Below are 17,557 nucleotides of genomic sequence, written 5' to 3' on the forward strand. Positions count from 1 at the left end.
TCTGCTTTACAACAAAGTGAATCAGTTATACATATACATATGTTCCCATATCTCCTCCCTCTTGCATCTCCCTCCCTCCCACCCTCTCTATCCCACTCCTCTAGGTGGTCACAAACCACCTAGCTGATCTCCCTGTGCTATGCGGCTACTTCCCACTAGCTATCTATTTTACATTTGGTAGTGTATATATGTCCATGCCACTCTCTCACTTTGTCCCAGGTTACCCTTAGTTTTCTTTTTAAACCACAAATCTAGTCTCTAAAATATCTCTAATATAAAGTTCTTAAACTTTTTTTTCCCATAGATCTTTGGCAGCTGACCAAGAATCAGCACTCATTATGCTCCTTCTCAGAATATTGCCTGAAAATAATCAAATGGTATGCATACAATTACAGCACAAATTATTGTGAAATAAGTTACTGAATTTTTTCAAAAATCTGTGATACAGTTATCAATGTGCTTCTTTGTTAATAACACGATGTAGCAGTAGATCTCATCACCAAAATTTTGAAGATAAGATTAGCATAAACATTTTAAGGTATCTGTAACAACTGTAATATGAAATAAAAATACCTAATTTCTTTTGATAACAGGGTCACAGGTATTGCTAGTACTGTAACCAAAGGTGGAGTCTGGCTGCTCACGGCTCAAAAGCCACTAAAGAGGCCAGGTTGGTGGAAAGGAAAGTTTGCTTTATTTTGGATGCCGGCAAATGAGAGGGAGGGCGGACGCCTGCCCAAAGGCCGACTCCCCTCCCGTCAGTCAAGGAGCAAGAGCTTTTATAGACAGAAGGAGGGGGCTACATGCAGAAATAATACAGTCAACTCTGACAGTTATCTTGAAATTGGTCATCAGTGGTCTGACCTGCATCATCTTGATTGTTTTAGGTACAGTTAATCTTCAGTTCCAGGCAGGTTTTCTTTCCATTTCTTTGAGGCCAATTCTTGGAATTGTGGAAGCTTATGTCATGGCTACAGCCTGGTCATCATGTAGTTAACTTCTTCTACTTGTGGGGTGGGGGGAGGTTTCAGTATCTATAAGACAGCTCACGGGATATGGCTCAGAATATTATCTATAGCCCTTAAGGAGGAACTAAAAGTCCTTGACTATGCTTAATGACTAAACTATTATTATTTGGTCTCCTTTGACTGTTTTCCTTTGTTTCTGCATTTTCTCACTTGTCCAATTAAACTTATTCTTTGGCTAACTTTTTTCCACAGACAAAAGGCAGGTTGAGGACATGGGGGTGGGGGGGGGAAGACCATAGGGTCCTGCTCCGTTTCAGTACCACTATATTTTGTTAGCTACATTCATAATTGAAGGTGTTATGACTCAATGTTTCTTTCCCCCAAAAAAATTCGTAGACTAAAGCCCTAACTCTCAACATTACAGTATCAAATGTGAGGCTTTGGGGAGGTAAATAGATTTGGATGAGGTCATGAGGGTGGAGCCCCCATGATGGGATTAGTGCCCTTGTAGGATGAGAAAGACACCAGAGCTCTTTCTCTCTCTGCCATGTGAAGATACAGCAAGAAGGTGGCAATCTGTAAGCCAGGAAGAGGGTCCACATCAAGAATCAAATCTGCTATCACCTTGATCTTGGATTTCCCAGCCTCCAAATCTGTGAGAAATAAATGTTTGTTGTTTAAGCCATTCAGTTTATGTATTTTGTTTTAGCAGCCCAAGAAGACAAAGACAGAAGGAAACACTATAATAATTATTATTTTACATAATAATCAGTAAAAATAAAGATGTATTTTATTTTCCATCTAAGTTTACAAACCCCTTGAATTCTATCCCAGATGGATTCTAGTAGTTGAGTCCCTATATGCCAATTATTTTTACAGTAAAGTCAAAACTCCTTAGTTTTCTAAACAATTTACAAATAATTCCAGCACTTTTTTCCAGCCTCATCTGTATACAAAACCACATATCCCCTTATAATCTAATCTCCAGACATACAGACCTCTTGCCATGTCTAATTCTATCAAGTTGTTTTGTGTCTTTAAGTCTAAGGGTGGTCTCTCTGGCTGGAATATCTCTCTCCAACTTCTTCACCCAACAGTCTTCTTCATCACTTAAGACTAAGCATTTCTGACTTCTTCCTGTCCTCCAGGAAGCCTTTATTATTCTCTGCACAGTTTAGGTACATGTCTACCTGGTTCTCATAGAACTGCTTATTCCCCTACAGCAGCCCTCACAACCCTGCCCTGCCCTTGTTTCATGTCAGCATCCTTTAACTGTATGGAGCATGTCTTATTTCTTGTGCTATCTCCTGTGTTTAGGGCAGTGCAAGGGTTTAATACATTTCTGTGGAATCAATTGATGTCCTGAAACTGTAGCAGCTTCTAGGTTCCTGTGGAGTAGTCAGAAAACAGAGACTGAGCGTGTATAACTAGGAGAAGTGAGTCCATCTGAGTTGCCCTGGTAATGGCTTTAAAGTAGCAGGTAAGGATTTGAACTTAATAATATAAAACATGACACAATAGCACCAATTTATGCATCACAAAGACTATTTGGAGAAAAGGTCAGCAAAGAGGAGAGGCAAAACAACATGACTTTGCCTGTTCAGGAATACAATAAAGCCCCTTTCCAGAGCAGGCCTGGGGTGCTGGGTAATCATCCCTATTTTAAGTGATACCCTGGTTAGATGAGTTCTTCCTATATCCTGATTCCTTTAGAAAAAATCCAGGATAGATACTAGTGACAACTGGTTTTATTACAGCTGTTAAGCTGAGGCTCCAGTGTTTTAGTTTTTATTTTTGTTTTCAATTTTTTATTTCTTATCTCACTTTCTATACCTTATCAAATTATTATATACACTTATATATATATATATATATATATACACACATACCATACACATATTAAATATGTATATATGTATACATGCATATATACTCATATTTACATATATGTGTGTGTATCATGTAAAATATATATATATATATATAGTGTCTTTCCCATATGGCAAAAAAATTATACTAATTTTTATGTTATTAAACACCTACTCTATGGCAGCATAAGAGCAACATACCCAGAGTAAATATTTAAAAATATTTGGTCAACATAATTTGCTAATAGGAAAGGATCCATGTTCATTAAGATGTATAATTACTTTCATACCATATGCTATTCTGTTGTAAAATAAGATTTGATATTTAAAGGTGATACCTATGGTTTCAAAATTAGATCACATCCAATATCCCATTCTTCTAAATATAGAACATGCTTTATGACTTTCACTCTGAGTTTGGGTGGGAGGGGAAGTGTCATTGGCATCCCTGAAACTCACTTCCAACCTTGGCTACCATGTTTTTCTCCTCAGTAGCCATAATGGTATTGTCTCTCAGCATTTTCAGTTTGTTAGTTAAATCTTGAAAACATCAAATCAACATGTGAGGGAAGAATGAGGATATACTATATACGTTGGACAGCAAATCACTATGCTTATGACACAGATATTGTGAAAATATCCAGGGGCCAAGGAACCAGGACCAACTAGGTGGGAGGTTGCTGGAGCTGGGGCAAGAAGGAGGGACTGATGTATCAGGAATCTTTTACATTGTACGTGGCAGAAGCACCATTCAAACTAGCTTAAGCAAAAATGAGGATTAACACACATAACTGAAAAGTCCAAGAATAGTACTTGCTTCAGGCATTGTTAGAACTAGGTGACCAAACAATGTTACCAGGACTGTGCCTCTTTCCATTTTGGGGGTAGGCTCTTTCCATGTGGTGAGAAAACAGTCGTCATCTGTGAAACTCATTCACTTGTCTAGAAATGCTACCAGGAAAAAAGTTTTTTTCCTACTATCTCTGGCAGAAAATTCCATGGGAGGACTGGCTTAATCCAATCCCTGGGTCCAGCAGATGTAAGGTCTGATTGGCCAGGCTTGGTTCTTATATCTATCCTATGTTGAGGAGGAGAGGAAAAGCTTCTGAGTCAGCCCCATTAAAACTAAACAGCATAGATTCAACATAAGAAAGAGGTAGTCTATTGCCAGAGGAATGGAAAGGATGTCAGGTGGGCAAGAACAACAGATGTCCACTGCTAAGTAATGTTATGAGACACTGCCCTATGGATAACTCTATTGTTTTAAAAGTGATAAGGTCAAAAAGCATGTGCCAAATTTAAATAAAACACTTAAAGTAAAATTTATGATTACAGTTTTGAGAGAGAGTCATTCATTTCCATTTACTGAGATCCTACTAAATGCCAGGCAGTGTCTTAAGAGCTGGAAACAGAAACAAAAGAGAGAAGGTTCTTAATTTCATGAAGCTTATAGTCTAGTGATGGAAGATAGGTGAATAAAGCAATTGAGTAAAGGATACAGTATTTTAATGGAGATAAGACTTATCTCTAATTGAAATACTTTCAGAGGAAAGGGTGATAGAAAATATTGAGCAAGCTGCTCTTGGGAGGCTCTGATGAGAAGGTGATGTTTCAGAAATGACTTGAAAGAGCCACGTGGATTTCTAGGGAAGAGCATTCAAGCAGAAGGAATACAAGGGGTAGAAGTGGCACTGGAGGACCAAGATGCAATGTCAGGAGTGGAGCAAGCAGGGACAATGAGGAGGCTGCTGTGGCTGGAATCTCTCAGCCACCATTGAGTGACTGAATCAAGACTTGAGAGAGTCATACAGCCATTGTTACCCCAAGTTCATCATTGGGTAGATACATGAGAGTGCTAGGTTCTCAGGCAAATGCTTCTCTCTCTTCTCGGACAAGGGACCTGAGTTGCAACTTGGAGCTCCCATGGGAAGTTTGCAAAACCGAAGGAAGGGAAAAAGATGTAGAGAGTGACAGGCAAGAATCAAAGCCCTTTCATTCATTTATTCATTCGTTCATTCGTGCATTCTTGAAGCATTTATTTCGTATCTGCCTGCTATTTTCAGACACTTGGGTAACCAGAGTATAACACTAAGTAGGACAAAAATCCCACACCTAAGCAGTTTGCAGTCTGGCAGGAATCGTTTATGCAGACAGGGTGGGCTACACCAGGGAGGGGAAGGCAGGATTCCTAGGTCCAGGCTGGCAGGAGCTTAGAAATTCGGCAAGGGCAGCACTGCAGAGCACTGTTGGTGACCCCATTGCTAAGGCAGAGGTTGCCTTCCCTCCCAGGTGGAAGCGATGCTTAGAGCCTTCCTTGCCTCTTGCTGCTGTAAGAGCTGAGACCCAGGTGCTGCTTTCCTCACCCTGCCACTGCCTAACCCTCCTTGCTTAATTAACATTCCTGGGCTTCTAGGCACTACCCTATTCTACTTACTAAAGGAAGAAGGGGGAAGGACCATGAGGGTAGAAAAAAGAAAAAAGACAGACACAAAACTCTTCCTTTTGTTTCTACTCTGCATCATTTTTTCCCTAATATGGTAGGGAATTTTTAAAAAGCATAATTCTTCCCTCCAGGCTTAAAAAAATTCCAAGGGAGAGAGATGCCTTCTTTTTACTTCACTACATAAAAGGAAATATCCATCGTCTTCTTATCTAGAGTTTAAAAATAAATTTGTACCAATGGTGTACAATCAATGAGCCCTTCATGAACATGAGTTTTGAAGTGACTGAGTCTTGCTTTATAACTGTGCTCTCCCCAGCATGGAGATTAACACAGCTGGGACGGGTGGTGAAAGCCCACCAGACATCGCAAACTGTTGGTTTGGTTTGGCAGCCCTAGATTATTTTTGTTTATTTTTAATTTATTTTCAGAATGTTAAGGTAGGTCATGAATTCTTTACATTTATTTATTTATTTATTTATTTAATTTTTGGCTGTGTTGGGTCTTCATTGCTGCGTGCAGGCTTTCTCTAGTTGAGGGGAGCTGGGGCTACTCTTCATGGCGGTGTGCAGGCTTCTCATTATGGTGGCTTCTTGTTTCAGAGCACGGGTTCTAAGCACAGGGGTTTCAGTAGTTGTGGCTCACGGGCTCTGGAGCGCAGGCTCAGTAGTTGTGGCGCACAGGCTTAGTTGCTCCACGGCATGTGGGATCTTCCCGGACCAGGAATCGAACCCATGTCCCCTGCATTGGCAGGCGGATTCTCAACCACTGTGCCACCAGGGAAGCCCAGGTCATGAATTCTTCAGTTCGTCCCAGCCCTGAACAACTTGGAACCACTCCATGGTGTCTATATCTGTCAAAAGCAAGGAAACTTTTGGGAATATTAGACATTTAATTCTCTGGTCCTCATGGGCCAACCCACTCTCAAGCCTTACAGTCCTTGGGTATCACCAAGACCTCACATAATCACAGCTGCCCAACCATCATTAGAAAATGTTTATCTAGAGAACACGATTCTAGCATTTCCTTTGGGAGCAGCAGGGCCAGGGTTAGGGTGAGGGTAGTGAGGTATATCAAAAAATGAGTGATCAGGATAAATCATATTTAATGCAATATTTTAAAAATCAAAATTAATGTAAAAGTATCTATGATAAACAGAATATTAAAATTTCAAATAAAAATTTTTGTTTGTTCTTTGTTTGTTTCATGACCCTGCATTATTGCACAATGGCACCATTCCTTCCCCATCAACCCTCAGCTCCCTGGCCAGGCAACACGGCCCGTGTCCACCAGCAGGCGGGTTTGTGTGGGCTGACGATGGTATGCCAACTGATCGGGCAATGTGGAACTTTCTATATAGTTATGTTTTTTATTGTAGAGCTTTTATTAAACTTTCCATTTGGTTCAAAATACAGAATGATATTTTAATAAGTGTATACAGAATTGCACATTTTCCTTTTACCTCAGGCTTCACTAAGGCACTGGAAAGCCGACATGGAAACCACAAGGTCCTCTCTTATTTAGCAGTCTGAATGAAAATGTCTGCAGTGTGGAAAGCAGTTTACAAAATAATATGTACAGCATGAGCCTATTTTAGCTTTAAATATGTATCTATATACACATATGAATATAGCTTAATAGATACGTGGATAATATATGGGAAAGGAGGAAGGCAGATAAGCACACAGACAGTCAATATGAAAATGTATCTCTAAATGGTTAGATGCTCAGTTCTGGGTGGTAAACTGTAGATTATTTTTAACTTCTTTTTTTAATTTATATTTTCTACCTTTCTACAATGAAAGAATATTATTTGGGTAATTAAACAATAAAATTATTTTAAGGTTCTATTGACACTCCCATGTGCTCTCACAGCCTGATTATATACAAGGCAATGTTAATTGGCAACATTTTTCTTTGTATGGAGGCATCTCGCTTCATCAAAGATGTACTTAGTAAGGTACCATCTGTGACACTAACTATGCTGTATTTACCAACAAGGACGCATACCTGTAAAAAAAACAAACCAGGTAACCAATCTGCTAGAAAATGTACATTTAAAATGTCCTTGCCACTTTAATACAATTCTCCAAGAACATTTAATGACTCATCATTCTCAGAGCTATAATCTTGCCCTCATGCCTTATGACTGTGAATTTCTTTCTAGGAAGGAAGCACAAAACTGCAGTTATATACAAGTAAATTTGTGACTGAAAGAGGTGGTGAGTGTGGATGCAGCCTTTTCCTACATGATAGGCAGGCATGAATTTTAATCCCCTAGGGAAAAAAAGTGAGTTCCTTTGAAATAAAAAAAGCCCACAGTTTCAATGTTCATTAGCTAACATTTAGCTAGAAGGGTCACCAATCTTTAAATTATTTTTATAGGCAGCTTAGCAGAAGCTGTTTCCATGACAACAGCCAATGTATGGAAGGTAAAAAAAAAAAGTTAATGGGCTTTGTGGTGATCTTAATAATGCTCTATGGAAATCATTATTAATCTGATTTTCCTGTTGCTCAGGATTCCATGCCAACTGCAAAACCAGCTTTCCTGGGACTGACTGATGTTGGAAATAATGCATTTTTGAGAGCTCCAGTGTGCCTTTCTCTAGGGAGTTGAGATAGAGAGTTTGGTAATCCCCCCTCAGTCTCTCTTATGAGCTGAATATGGGAAGAGACTACTACTAAAAAAACAAAAAACCTTACATCACCTCAAAGTAACTACGGAAAGTATAGGTTTGGTCAGAACAACAGGCACAAGTTTTATCCTCATTCTCTTCCGGAATCAACAACAGCAGGTTTGCTCATGAATTAAATGTTATATGAGAAAAAGAGGAATCAGGCTGCTTTCTAGATTTCTGAACTAAGCCACTGGGTGGATGATGGTGGAAAAGGTTGAAGGATGAGCAAAGTGTGTGTAGAGCAATGGGAATAAAAGGTTCTATTTTAGAAACCTCTTCATCTTCAAAGAGATCAAATGTATTATGTCATGCCAGAACATTTTAGACCTAAATAACATAGCTTGGTCCAAACAGTTTACTTCATGCACACATGGCCATGGTTTTGCTATAAATTGAATATTGGGCCTGGTGCCCAGAATATGATCTTATTACCACCTGAAAGAATCACTTGTCACTGTTGAGGGATTTTTAACTTGTCCTCAACCTAGTTTTTATTTTTTAAACAGTAATCCTAATGTAGATGCTTTAGAGTCATCAAATTCTAAACAGAATTTAGAATCTATTTGTTTTTGTATCTTGAATGGTCTATATTTCCCAGTATCACCTGACTTTGTGTGTGTTGTGTATATATTTGAGTCACATTGTTTTGTACCAGTGTGAGGGCTGCAATTATCCTTGGCATGTCTTTTAGGATCATTACAAGCCTCTCTGATGTGCCTTCCTCCATTTTTATAATTCTGTTAAGGAGACAAGATTTTAAAAATCAAATAAAAATAGATATTCATAAGTAAAAACAAAATTCCAACTTTGACACAACTAGTAAGACCACTGAACAGTGTATGTTAATATAGACTTAAAAGGTCATATGCTATTATTTTCTATGAATATGGATTCAGTGGAAGAAGTTTAGAATTATACTTTGAAGGAGTTGAATTGTGTCAGGTCACAGGAATGTTGCTTTGAAGTGTAGATTTGGGAAAGAAATGAAAGCATTTATCCTACCAAAAAACTTTGGGGTAAAACAATTCCTAAAGAAATACCCTGCCAATACGGCTCCAACCCATGGATAACATTTTTTAACACATTTTCTCACATCTGATGAGACCATAATTTGAACAAAATTGAGTCCCAGATACTTGCAAAGTCTTCTGTGGAAATCATACCAACTCAGAATAAACTCAAAACTCTTTAATTGTTTTAATATGTTGATGCTTTCCTTTTGACCTTTTTATGCTTTTCCTTATAGACCTTTTTCCTTGTGATTTCTTCTTCCATTTAGTGTCAGTGATGAGGAAAAGCCCCTTGATCCAGTAAGGACTCATCTTTCATGTGACATCAGCTTTCTTCAAAGCATTAACTGGGCACCAGCTCCACACAAAGCTGAGCAGAGTTACCAAGGTGTAGGTTGTATCTCCTAAGATCACTTATTTCCATGATCTTCATTATTTTGAAGGCTTTGACACAATTTTCTCTTCCTTGTTGGGAAATTCTATGTGCAGATGAATGCAGAAAGCTTAAGGGAGTCCATTGGCAATGCTTGTCTATGAGAACCAGGGTCAGGACAGAGTATGACTTGTTAAGAATTTGTACCAGGATTGACTTAGGAAATTTAGAAGGAGAAAGAACAACATCAGATGCTTCAAGATTTAGGGACATTGTTTTGTTTCTCATGGGAACTGTTTACCTTCTAGTAGAGGGTATTAGAAAACAGAAACTGGAAGGAAATTTGAAAAGGATAGATGTGCTAAATATAGACCTTTCCTTTGTATACTCTCACCATTGGCAGGAACAATGATTATGACTAATCAAGAGTCTGTCAGCTGCCTTGTGTGGGGATAAGTCTAAGAGAAGTTAATAAACTGAAAAAAATTAAATGGACCATGTCAATACTTGGGTTAAAAATAAATTATCTAAACAAAAGCCTGGGGTTTTCTAAGAGTTATGCATGTCTTACATTATTTAACTTAGCAAAACCTAGAATAACTTTCCATTGGATACTTCTCATGAAAGTCATGAAAATACGCTGAAGTGATTTTAGTAGAAGCAAGTCTTAGTGCCTGATATGGGTTGAATTGTGCCCCTCCTCCCCCAATTCACATGATGAAATCCTAACCCCAAATACCTTCAGATGAGACCTTATTTGGAGACAGGGATTTGACAGAGGTAATAAAGTTAAGGTGAGGTCATTAGGGTGGGCCCTAATCCAATATGGCAAAAAGGGGAAATCTGGCTATTGAGATACCCAGAGACAATGTGAAGAGACATAGGAAGAAGATGGCCATTTACAAGCTGAGGAGAGAGGCCTGGAACAGATGCTTCCCTCACAATTCTGAGAAGGAATCAACCCTGCCAACACCTTGATTTTGCACTTCAAGCCTCCAGAACTGTTAGCAAATAAATATCTGTTGTTGTTTAAACCACCCAGTCTGTGGTACTTTGTTACAGCAGCCCTACAAAATAAAATAGCGCCCAAGAGCCCCATCAAGGACCTACGCCATTGGTTCTGACTGAAGCCTTATGGTTTCATCCATCTTTTCTTTGTCAGGGTGGTTGGTGTCAGACTGGGAGGCCAGAACAAAGATAAAATGTAAGAATCCCAGTGTGTCAAACCAACTCATGAGAAGATGGAACAGAAACACAGAGACACTGGGAGTTTGATTACTCTCATGGTTTATTAATATTCAGATTGAAAAAGGAGCCTTAGAGCCGCAAGTTAACGCTAATTGGCACATTTGCTTTATTTCTTTATTTTCAAAACAAACTGGGTTTTGAATTTTTTCCTTTTTGTTCATTCCATCACATTGAAAAGGAGGAAAAGAAAAATGGTTTTGAATTCACTCGATATTTTGGACTCCTCAGATGAACGGAACATTGCACACACACTTGGAACAGAGAGAGATAGAGAGGAAAGTGGACTCCCACAGGGCCACACGCACCAGATCAAAAAACTTGGATACAGTGCAAGAATTTCCCAAAATGATTGGATCATCATTACCAAAAACTTGCCATAACAACACCAAGAAACAAAAAATGTTTAAGCCACACTGTTTGACTTGGGATCTTTCCTGCTTTTTTTTTTTTTTAATGTTTGCCACACAGAGAGAAAGAGGGCTAGTGGGTGGGAGAGGACAGACTCACAGACGTGAGTAGGACAGGAAGGGAAACTTCAGAGAGGAGTTGAGAAGAGGGTGAAGAGGGACAGGGTTCAGGAGAGGGGAGAGTGGGGATGTGGAAAGCCATTTCTTAAAGTTCAGGCATGTTCTTGGTCCGCCTCACGTTCTTCTCCTTTACCCTCATCCTGCCGGGCACTTTCCTTAGGTTTGGTTTCGTCTACAGCTTCTGAGGAAGAAAACAGATGGGGTTAGGGCAGGGGAAGCAGAGTTAGTGTTTTGTCTCATCTGTTCAGATGACAGTGAAATGCATTTCTTCTTTTCATACCACTTCATAAAAGATTTAAGATAAAAAGAGATTATTGCTATCTCAGTAATGTAATTTCCAGGTTCAGAAGAGTTTACCCCCAGGAAATTGTTCAGTGACACATAGGGAAGAGCTCAGGAACAAAGCTGTGATATCGTGGGCTAGAAGTTCACTAAAGAGAAACTACCATGGTCTTTAATCTCTCAGCCTTACAGTTAAGGTATCCACACATGGGGGGTCCACAATGATCTTGTATTTCTTTTGCATTAATGTCAGACTTACCATGAGAGATACTTTATGTGGGTCATTCAACATCCATTCCAACTCTCTCACCCCTTATTTTTAGTATTATAAAGGCTGGAAAGTGAAATACTTGCATTTTCAGCTCCCCTTGGAGCTAAGGATGTCCATATCACACAGTGATGGCCAAATCGATAGACAGACTTCCCTGGGAAGGCTCCAGAGGAGGTGTTTGCTCTTTACTTTCTCCTATTCCTGATGACTGTGACATCAAACTACCTGGTAGTGCAGCAGTCAGCTTGTGACCATGAAGATAAAAACTATACACTAAGAATGGTGAAGCAGAAAGAAAGAAAAAAACCTACTTGTGACCGACCATACTACTCCTGGACACTTTTCCTCAGACTTTTCCTTATTAATGTGAGACAAATAACTAACTTCTTTAAGCCACTGTAGTAGTTTTTAGTTTCTGGCAGTCAAAAACATTCCAAATGAGTACACTTATCAATAGGGTAAGTGTGTTTTGCTTAATAAGAAAGACTTTGTTTCTTTTTAAAGGATCATTTTTTTCCTTAGGAAAGAGGTGATTTTCTAATTACTCTTCTTCCTGGTTTCCTGCTAGAACTCAGTCAACTGATTTCATACTACAGACAGCTTACTAGTATGCCAGCTAATGGAAAGAGAATTTGCCTTGACATCACATCTGTTATTAAACTAAACTCCTGTATCAGGGTCCCCAAGACTCCCGCCAGATTCAGTGATTTGCTAGGAGGACTCACAAGACTCAGCATATAGTCCTACTCATGGCTACCACTTACTACAGTGAAAGGATATAAAACCAAAAAAAGCAAAGGGAAAGGTTGTATGGAGCGAAGTTTGGAGGAAACAAGGCACAAGATTCCATGAGTCCTCTCCTCATGGACTCATACAAGATGTGCTTAATTCCTCCAGCAATGAAATGTGACATGTGTGAGACGTCATAGACTAGGGAAGCTCACCTGAGCTTACAAGTCCAGGGTTTTTATTGGAGACTGGTTGTGTTGGCACCCTCTACCTAGCATGTACCAAATCCAGACTCCCAGGAGGAAAACAGATGTCCAGCATAAACCACATTGTTGGTGCAAAGAGTTTAGGCACAGTGAACACTCTTAGTTAGGAAGTGGTGAGAACCCTCTCAAAATTCAAGTTCCCGGATGCCAGCCACGGGTCAATTTTTCACACAAGTATTTCTAAGACTTGAGAGACGTTGACACTAGAGAAATGGGGAACTTTTAGGAGACCATTAGAAGAGCTCATAAAAATGTATGTTTCTTTGAAATCAGTCAGCTATATATTTATATTCAGATAAAGCTGAACATTTATATCCAAACAAGACCACTGCTGCTAAATATAATTTTTGGAATTCCTTCTTTGGACACCTATCTAATAATATTCTTTTAAGTCTCTTCAGTAGCAGAAAATGCTTATCGTTTTGAAAATAGATGTGTTTTTTTAAGAATCAAATGAGGCTGGTCTGGTAAGTAGTAACTATGATAGGTCATTTTATCTTACAATGACTTGTTTTTGACCAAAGTTTTTAAGTCTGATTTATTTTGTGGGATTTGCAACAGACTGTAAGTTACTTTCAAAATGTAGTTATCCTAGTGAGGCTATCTACTACTACTCATAAAGAATTTTTTAAGACTAGATACCTCCAAGGTGATCATTATTAACTCTTGAAGAACCAGCACACTGATCACATTTTCCAACAAAAATTTTTGGGTGAAACTAACTCAGTTCTGATCTTCATAATACACTATGTACCAGCAGTGTTCCTTGTGTATTATAGAACTTTGGTGTGCTAATGGATCATTTAATTTTCTATCAGAAGAAAGCCTCCATATTTGTTAGATCTTTTTGTAGTAATTTTCAATTCTTTCAGATAATTTATTTAGTTCCCTAGCTATGCCCAAACTTTGGAGACTACAGGTATGCCCACAGTGGTTTATCATTTTTACCAGTTCCAAGAAACCACATATTTAGTGCCCTCTTCAAACTGCAAAAGAAACAGAATATTGATTTAAACTGTCTAGAAGAACACAGAAGGATTAACTACAGGAGCAAGAGAAGACTTCAAACCTCTCTTACTAAAATAAAAACTTGGGAGCTATTATGTATGATTTGAAGGAGATTAGGAAACTCAAGAGAAAAGGTGAAATCAGGTCGGTTAAGGTGAGAACAGAGGTATATTTGTGAAATAAGGGAACACAATTCAAAAGGAGAAAAGAAGGAAAAAAGATCCAGATAATTTTAAATAGCCACAGTTTCTGTCCACTTCTGGAGTGGAATCAGGTTAAATCCTTCCAAATTCTCCCACTTTCTCTTGTCATTCTTTGCCTAGGCTCAGGAGAAACAGTGAAACTTGACATGCATCTGTTTATTGTGACAGGAAGTCATTGCTCTCTGTTCCTTATTAAAAGAGCTTCAATATCTACATATTCTTTCTCTCAAATGCTTCTTTCTCTCAAATGCTTCAAAGTGTTTGAAATATAATGATTTATTCATTTAGTTGTTCTATAAATTGGTATCAAACACCTGCAATGTGCCAGACATTCTTCTAGGTATTGAGTAGAAAAGTGAGAAAACCAGTAAACACCCTCGCTCTTGTTTAAGCCTTTTGTAATAAATATTTAATAGGCAATGAAATCCATAATTATAGAATATTGGCAGTGAGAGGGACCTCTAAGGTCACCCAGTGACAAAACCATAAGTCTTCAAGGGTAATGACAGTATCTACTTTTGTACAACTTTGAATCCCCCATGTCCAGCACAGAACCTTGTGCAGGAAAGGCCTTCAATAAATACTTGCTGAATGAGAGAATGAATGGACATCCTCATTTCATAGAAGAGGAAACTGAAGTTCAGATAAAGAGATTTTTCTCTAAATCATATGGTTTGCTCATGTCAAGCCAGGACTAAAATCTAGGTCTTCTACTTGTCCAGGTTTCCCCATTATATCAGGTGGTCAAATTCGACCAGAGAAGGTCAAGAAGGTCTTTATGGAAAGAATCATAAATTGTAACTTTCCTGACCCCTTGTATAAAGTGTTTAGCTATAGCTACCGTATTTGATTCTTTCCAACATGTTTAGAACAGTTCTAAGTGCACCTGTGTCATTTGATTAATTCTCACAGCTACCTTTATCATCCCAGTTTTATAGGCGGGGAAGCTGATGCACAATAAGACAAAGGAACACACTGTCTGTGAATGGCAACAGTGAATTTCAACCTAGGACAGAGCCATCTAGGTAGCATCTATTTTACATTGCTCTCCCAGCTCGTCATTTGCCCAAGAAGGGTGGATGGGCTCAGAGTAGGAGCTATAGCAGGGGGTCCACGGGTATGTAGGCCTGGAGACTATGAAGTCTAAAAATTGGTCTTTGTAAAAGCAGTTCAGAATAGAGGGAAGAATTCTGATTAGTCTTAAATAATATGAAATCTGGTCTTGGCCCTTTCTGGCACGAATTACATAATTTGTAAATGTTAGAGATGAGTTAATATGTATTCTTTTTAGTATTTTATGCAAAATCTTTGATCATCATGGTGAGTTCAAAGATGGATGAATGGCTGAGGCCAGCTGGTCACTCCAGTGATCATGATCCAATTAGAATAAGTAATCACATTCCCCATCTAGAGGCTCAACCTCTCTCTGAGACAGTTGTTACTTAAGAAGAGGCTGTGGAAGCTAAAGACTGAATGGGATTTTCAGTACCAAGTGACATAAAGCAAGTGAGGGAAGTAAATGGGCCCGGAGCTGGCGAATGAGGGAAGCCTGATGTGACAGCTGAAATCCATCAAGTTAAAGAATAGAAAGTGTTCTCCCTATTTCAGTTTAGCTCTGAATAGTACTTTTACTCATATTAAATATGAAAACCTAACATTAATACTGTTATTTTGGTTAAGGCATTACAGGAAAAGAAAGATCCAAAGTGAATCACAGTTGACACTTGAACAACAACTGGGTTGGGAGCGCCGACTCTCTGTGTAGTTGAAAATAATCCATGTATAATTTATAGTGGGCCCTCCATATACATGGTTCATCTGTATCTGCAGTTCCTCTGTATCCAACATCCAACGTCCATAGATTCAACCAACATGGATCATGTAGTACTGTAGTATTCACTATTAAAATGAATCCACATATAAGTGGACCCTGCAGTTCAAGCCTGTGTTGTTCAAGGGTCGACTGTATATATTTCCTATCTATGTGTATATATCATGTGACTAGCAAGCATCCTCACTAGGAATCATTATTAGTCTACCTAGGATGGGTTTCTTCCCCAAAATCAGTCTTCACCCCAGAAATCAACCCTGAAATCCAATTTTATTATGATATAGACCATGCCCCCCAATAAATAAATAAAACAAAAACTGATGATGTGTTTTAGCAGTTTGGTCTAAAAGGGGGAAAATTTGTCTCAATAAAATAAAATTGAGCAATTTTAATAATTATTATTTGTATTAAATAAATTCTCAAAAATTACAGTCAATTTGAAGAGATAATGTTAGAATTTGATAAACAGCTATACCCTTCTCCAGCCTTGGCATGTTAGCCTGGACAAAAACATTACTTCTTCTGGGCCCAAAGACCTCTTAGAAATAACTATGTTCACTAGCAGCTGCCATGAATTTTATCATTTCTATGTTACTTTAAAAAGAGAAAATTAACATCATGACAGTAAAGCCATGTATTCTTCATGTTCTAGAGTTGAAGTTTGCTTCAAAAGGGAAGAAAGAAATGTGTTCATTAATTCATTTATTTATTCAGTAAAAGGTCCTGGGCCTTTACTACATGCTACACACTGTGTCATGCATTTCTAATGGCTTCTTTTTTTTTTTAATTTTACTTCTTTATTTTTGGCTGTGTTGGGTCTTCGTTTCTGTGCTAGGGCTTTCTCTAGTTGCGGTGAGCGGGGACCACTCTTCATTGCGGTACGCAGGCCTCTCACTGTCGCGGCCTCTCTTGTTGCCGAGCACAAGCTCCAGACGCGCAGGCTCAGTAGTTGTGGCCCATGGGCCCAGTTGCTCCGCAGCATGTGGGATCTTCCCAGACCAGGGCTCAAACCCGTGTCCCCTGCATTGGCACGCAGACTCTCAACCACTGCACCACCAGGGAATGTGCCATGCATTTCAAATGCAATGCAGTGCAGTGGTGATACAACAATGAAAACATCAAGCAAAAAGCTCTGCCTTCTTGGAATTCATATGCTAGTAATTATTGTTTGTGGGAGAAGGGGTGATAAAGGAAAAAGTAATATTTAGACAAGAAGACTTCAGCCCAAAGGGGTATATTTTATCCTAGGCCACTTCTCTTGGATTTGCAAAGTTGACCGTCTCTAATGAATCTCATAAATTTTGAAATATGGAAAACTCTAGTAGTTTTCTTATTCTTGACCCACAACTACCAGTCCTAAGAAAGATCAAGACCACATTAAGACAGCAATAAAAATGAAAGTCATTTCTATATCCATTTGGAACCGGGTGATGGTAGGGGACCCCAGTGGATGATTTCACAGTAGTCCTTGAAATATGTGCCTCTAACTGGCTCTCTGATTCTTGCTGAAATAGATTCTGGAAGCAGCTCTTGTCTTTATGCATACCATTCATTTCCTCGAAAGGGTGAGAATAGCACGTCTGCACATTCTGTTGGTGAGCAAATACCAGGAGCATATGCAGCAGCGGCTGCTTGTGTGCTCAGCCAGGCAGCCCGGCTGCAGTGCTGCTGGAGAGATGGCGGTGTTCCCAGCTGCCATCGCCTACACTGAGCTCTAATGGCCCTGTTTACTGGCACTGGTCCAGGCCCCTCCATAGCCCTACATTACTGAAATTAGGTTGAGTGGATTTCCCAGTAAAACATTACCTCTTGGGACCTGCCCAGCTCTCCCCAGCCTTGTCAACATTGATTAAAT

At 39.1% G+C, this 17,557-nt stretch overlaps 1 protein-coding gene across 1 annotated transcript in view; it reads right to left on the bottom strand.

The window, feature by feature from the left end:
• Positions 1 to 11,204: 11,204 nt before the first annotated feature.
• Positions 11,205 to 17,557, bottom strand: part of GAP43 (growth associated protein 43) — a gene marked incomplete at both ends in the record, with an annotated part of 92,901 nt that continues 86,548 nt past the window's right edge. Inside the window, one exon of the mRNA XM_079704959.1 lies at positions 11,205 to 11,293. Coding sequence (XP_079561085.1) covers positions 11,205 to 11,293 — 89 coding nt within the window. The remainder of the gene's footprint in view (positions 11,294 to 17,557) is intronic.

The sequence above is a fragment of the Hyperoodon ampullatus genome (assembly GCF_949752795.1).
Source record: "Hyperoodon ampullatus genome assembly, chromosome: 5".
Lineage (NCBI taxonomy): Eukaryota > Metazoa > Chordata > Mammalia > Artiodactyla > Ziphiidae > Hyperoodon > Hyperoodon ampullatus.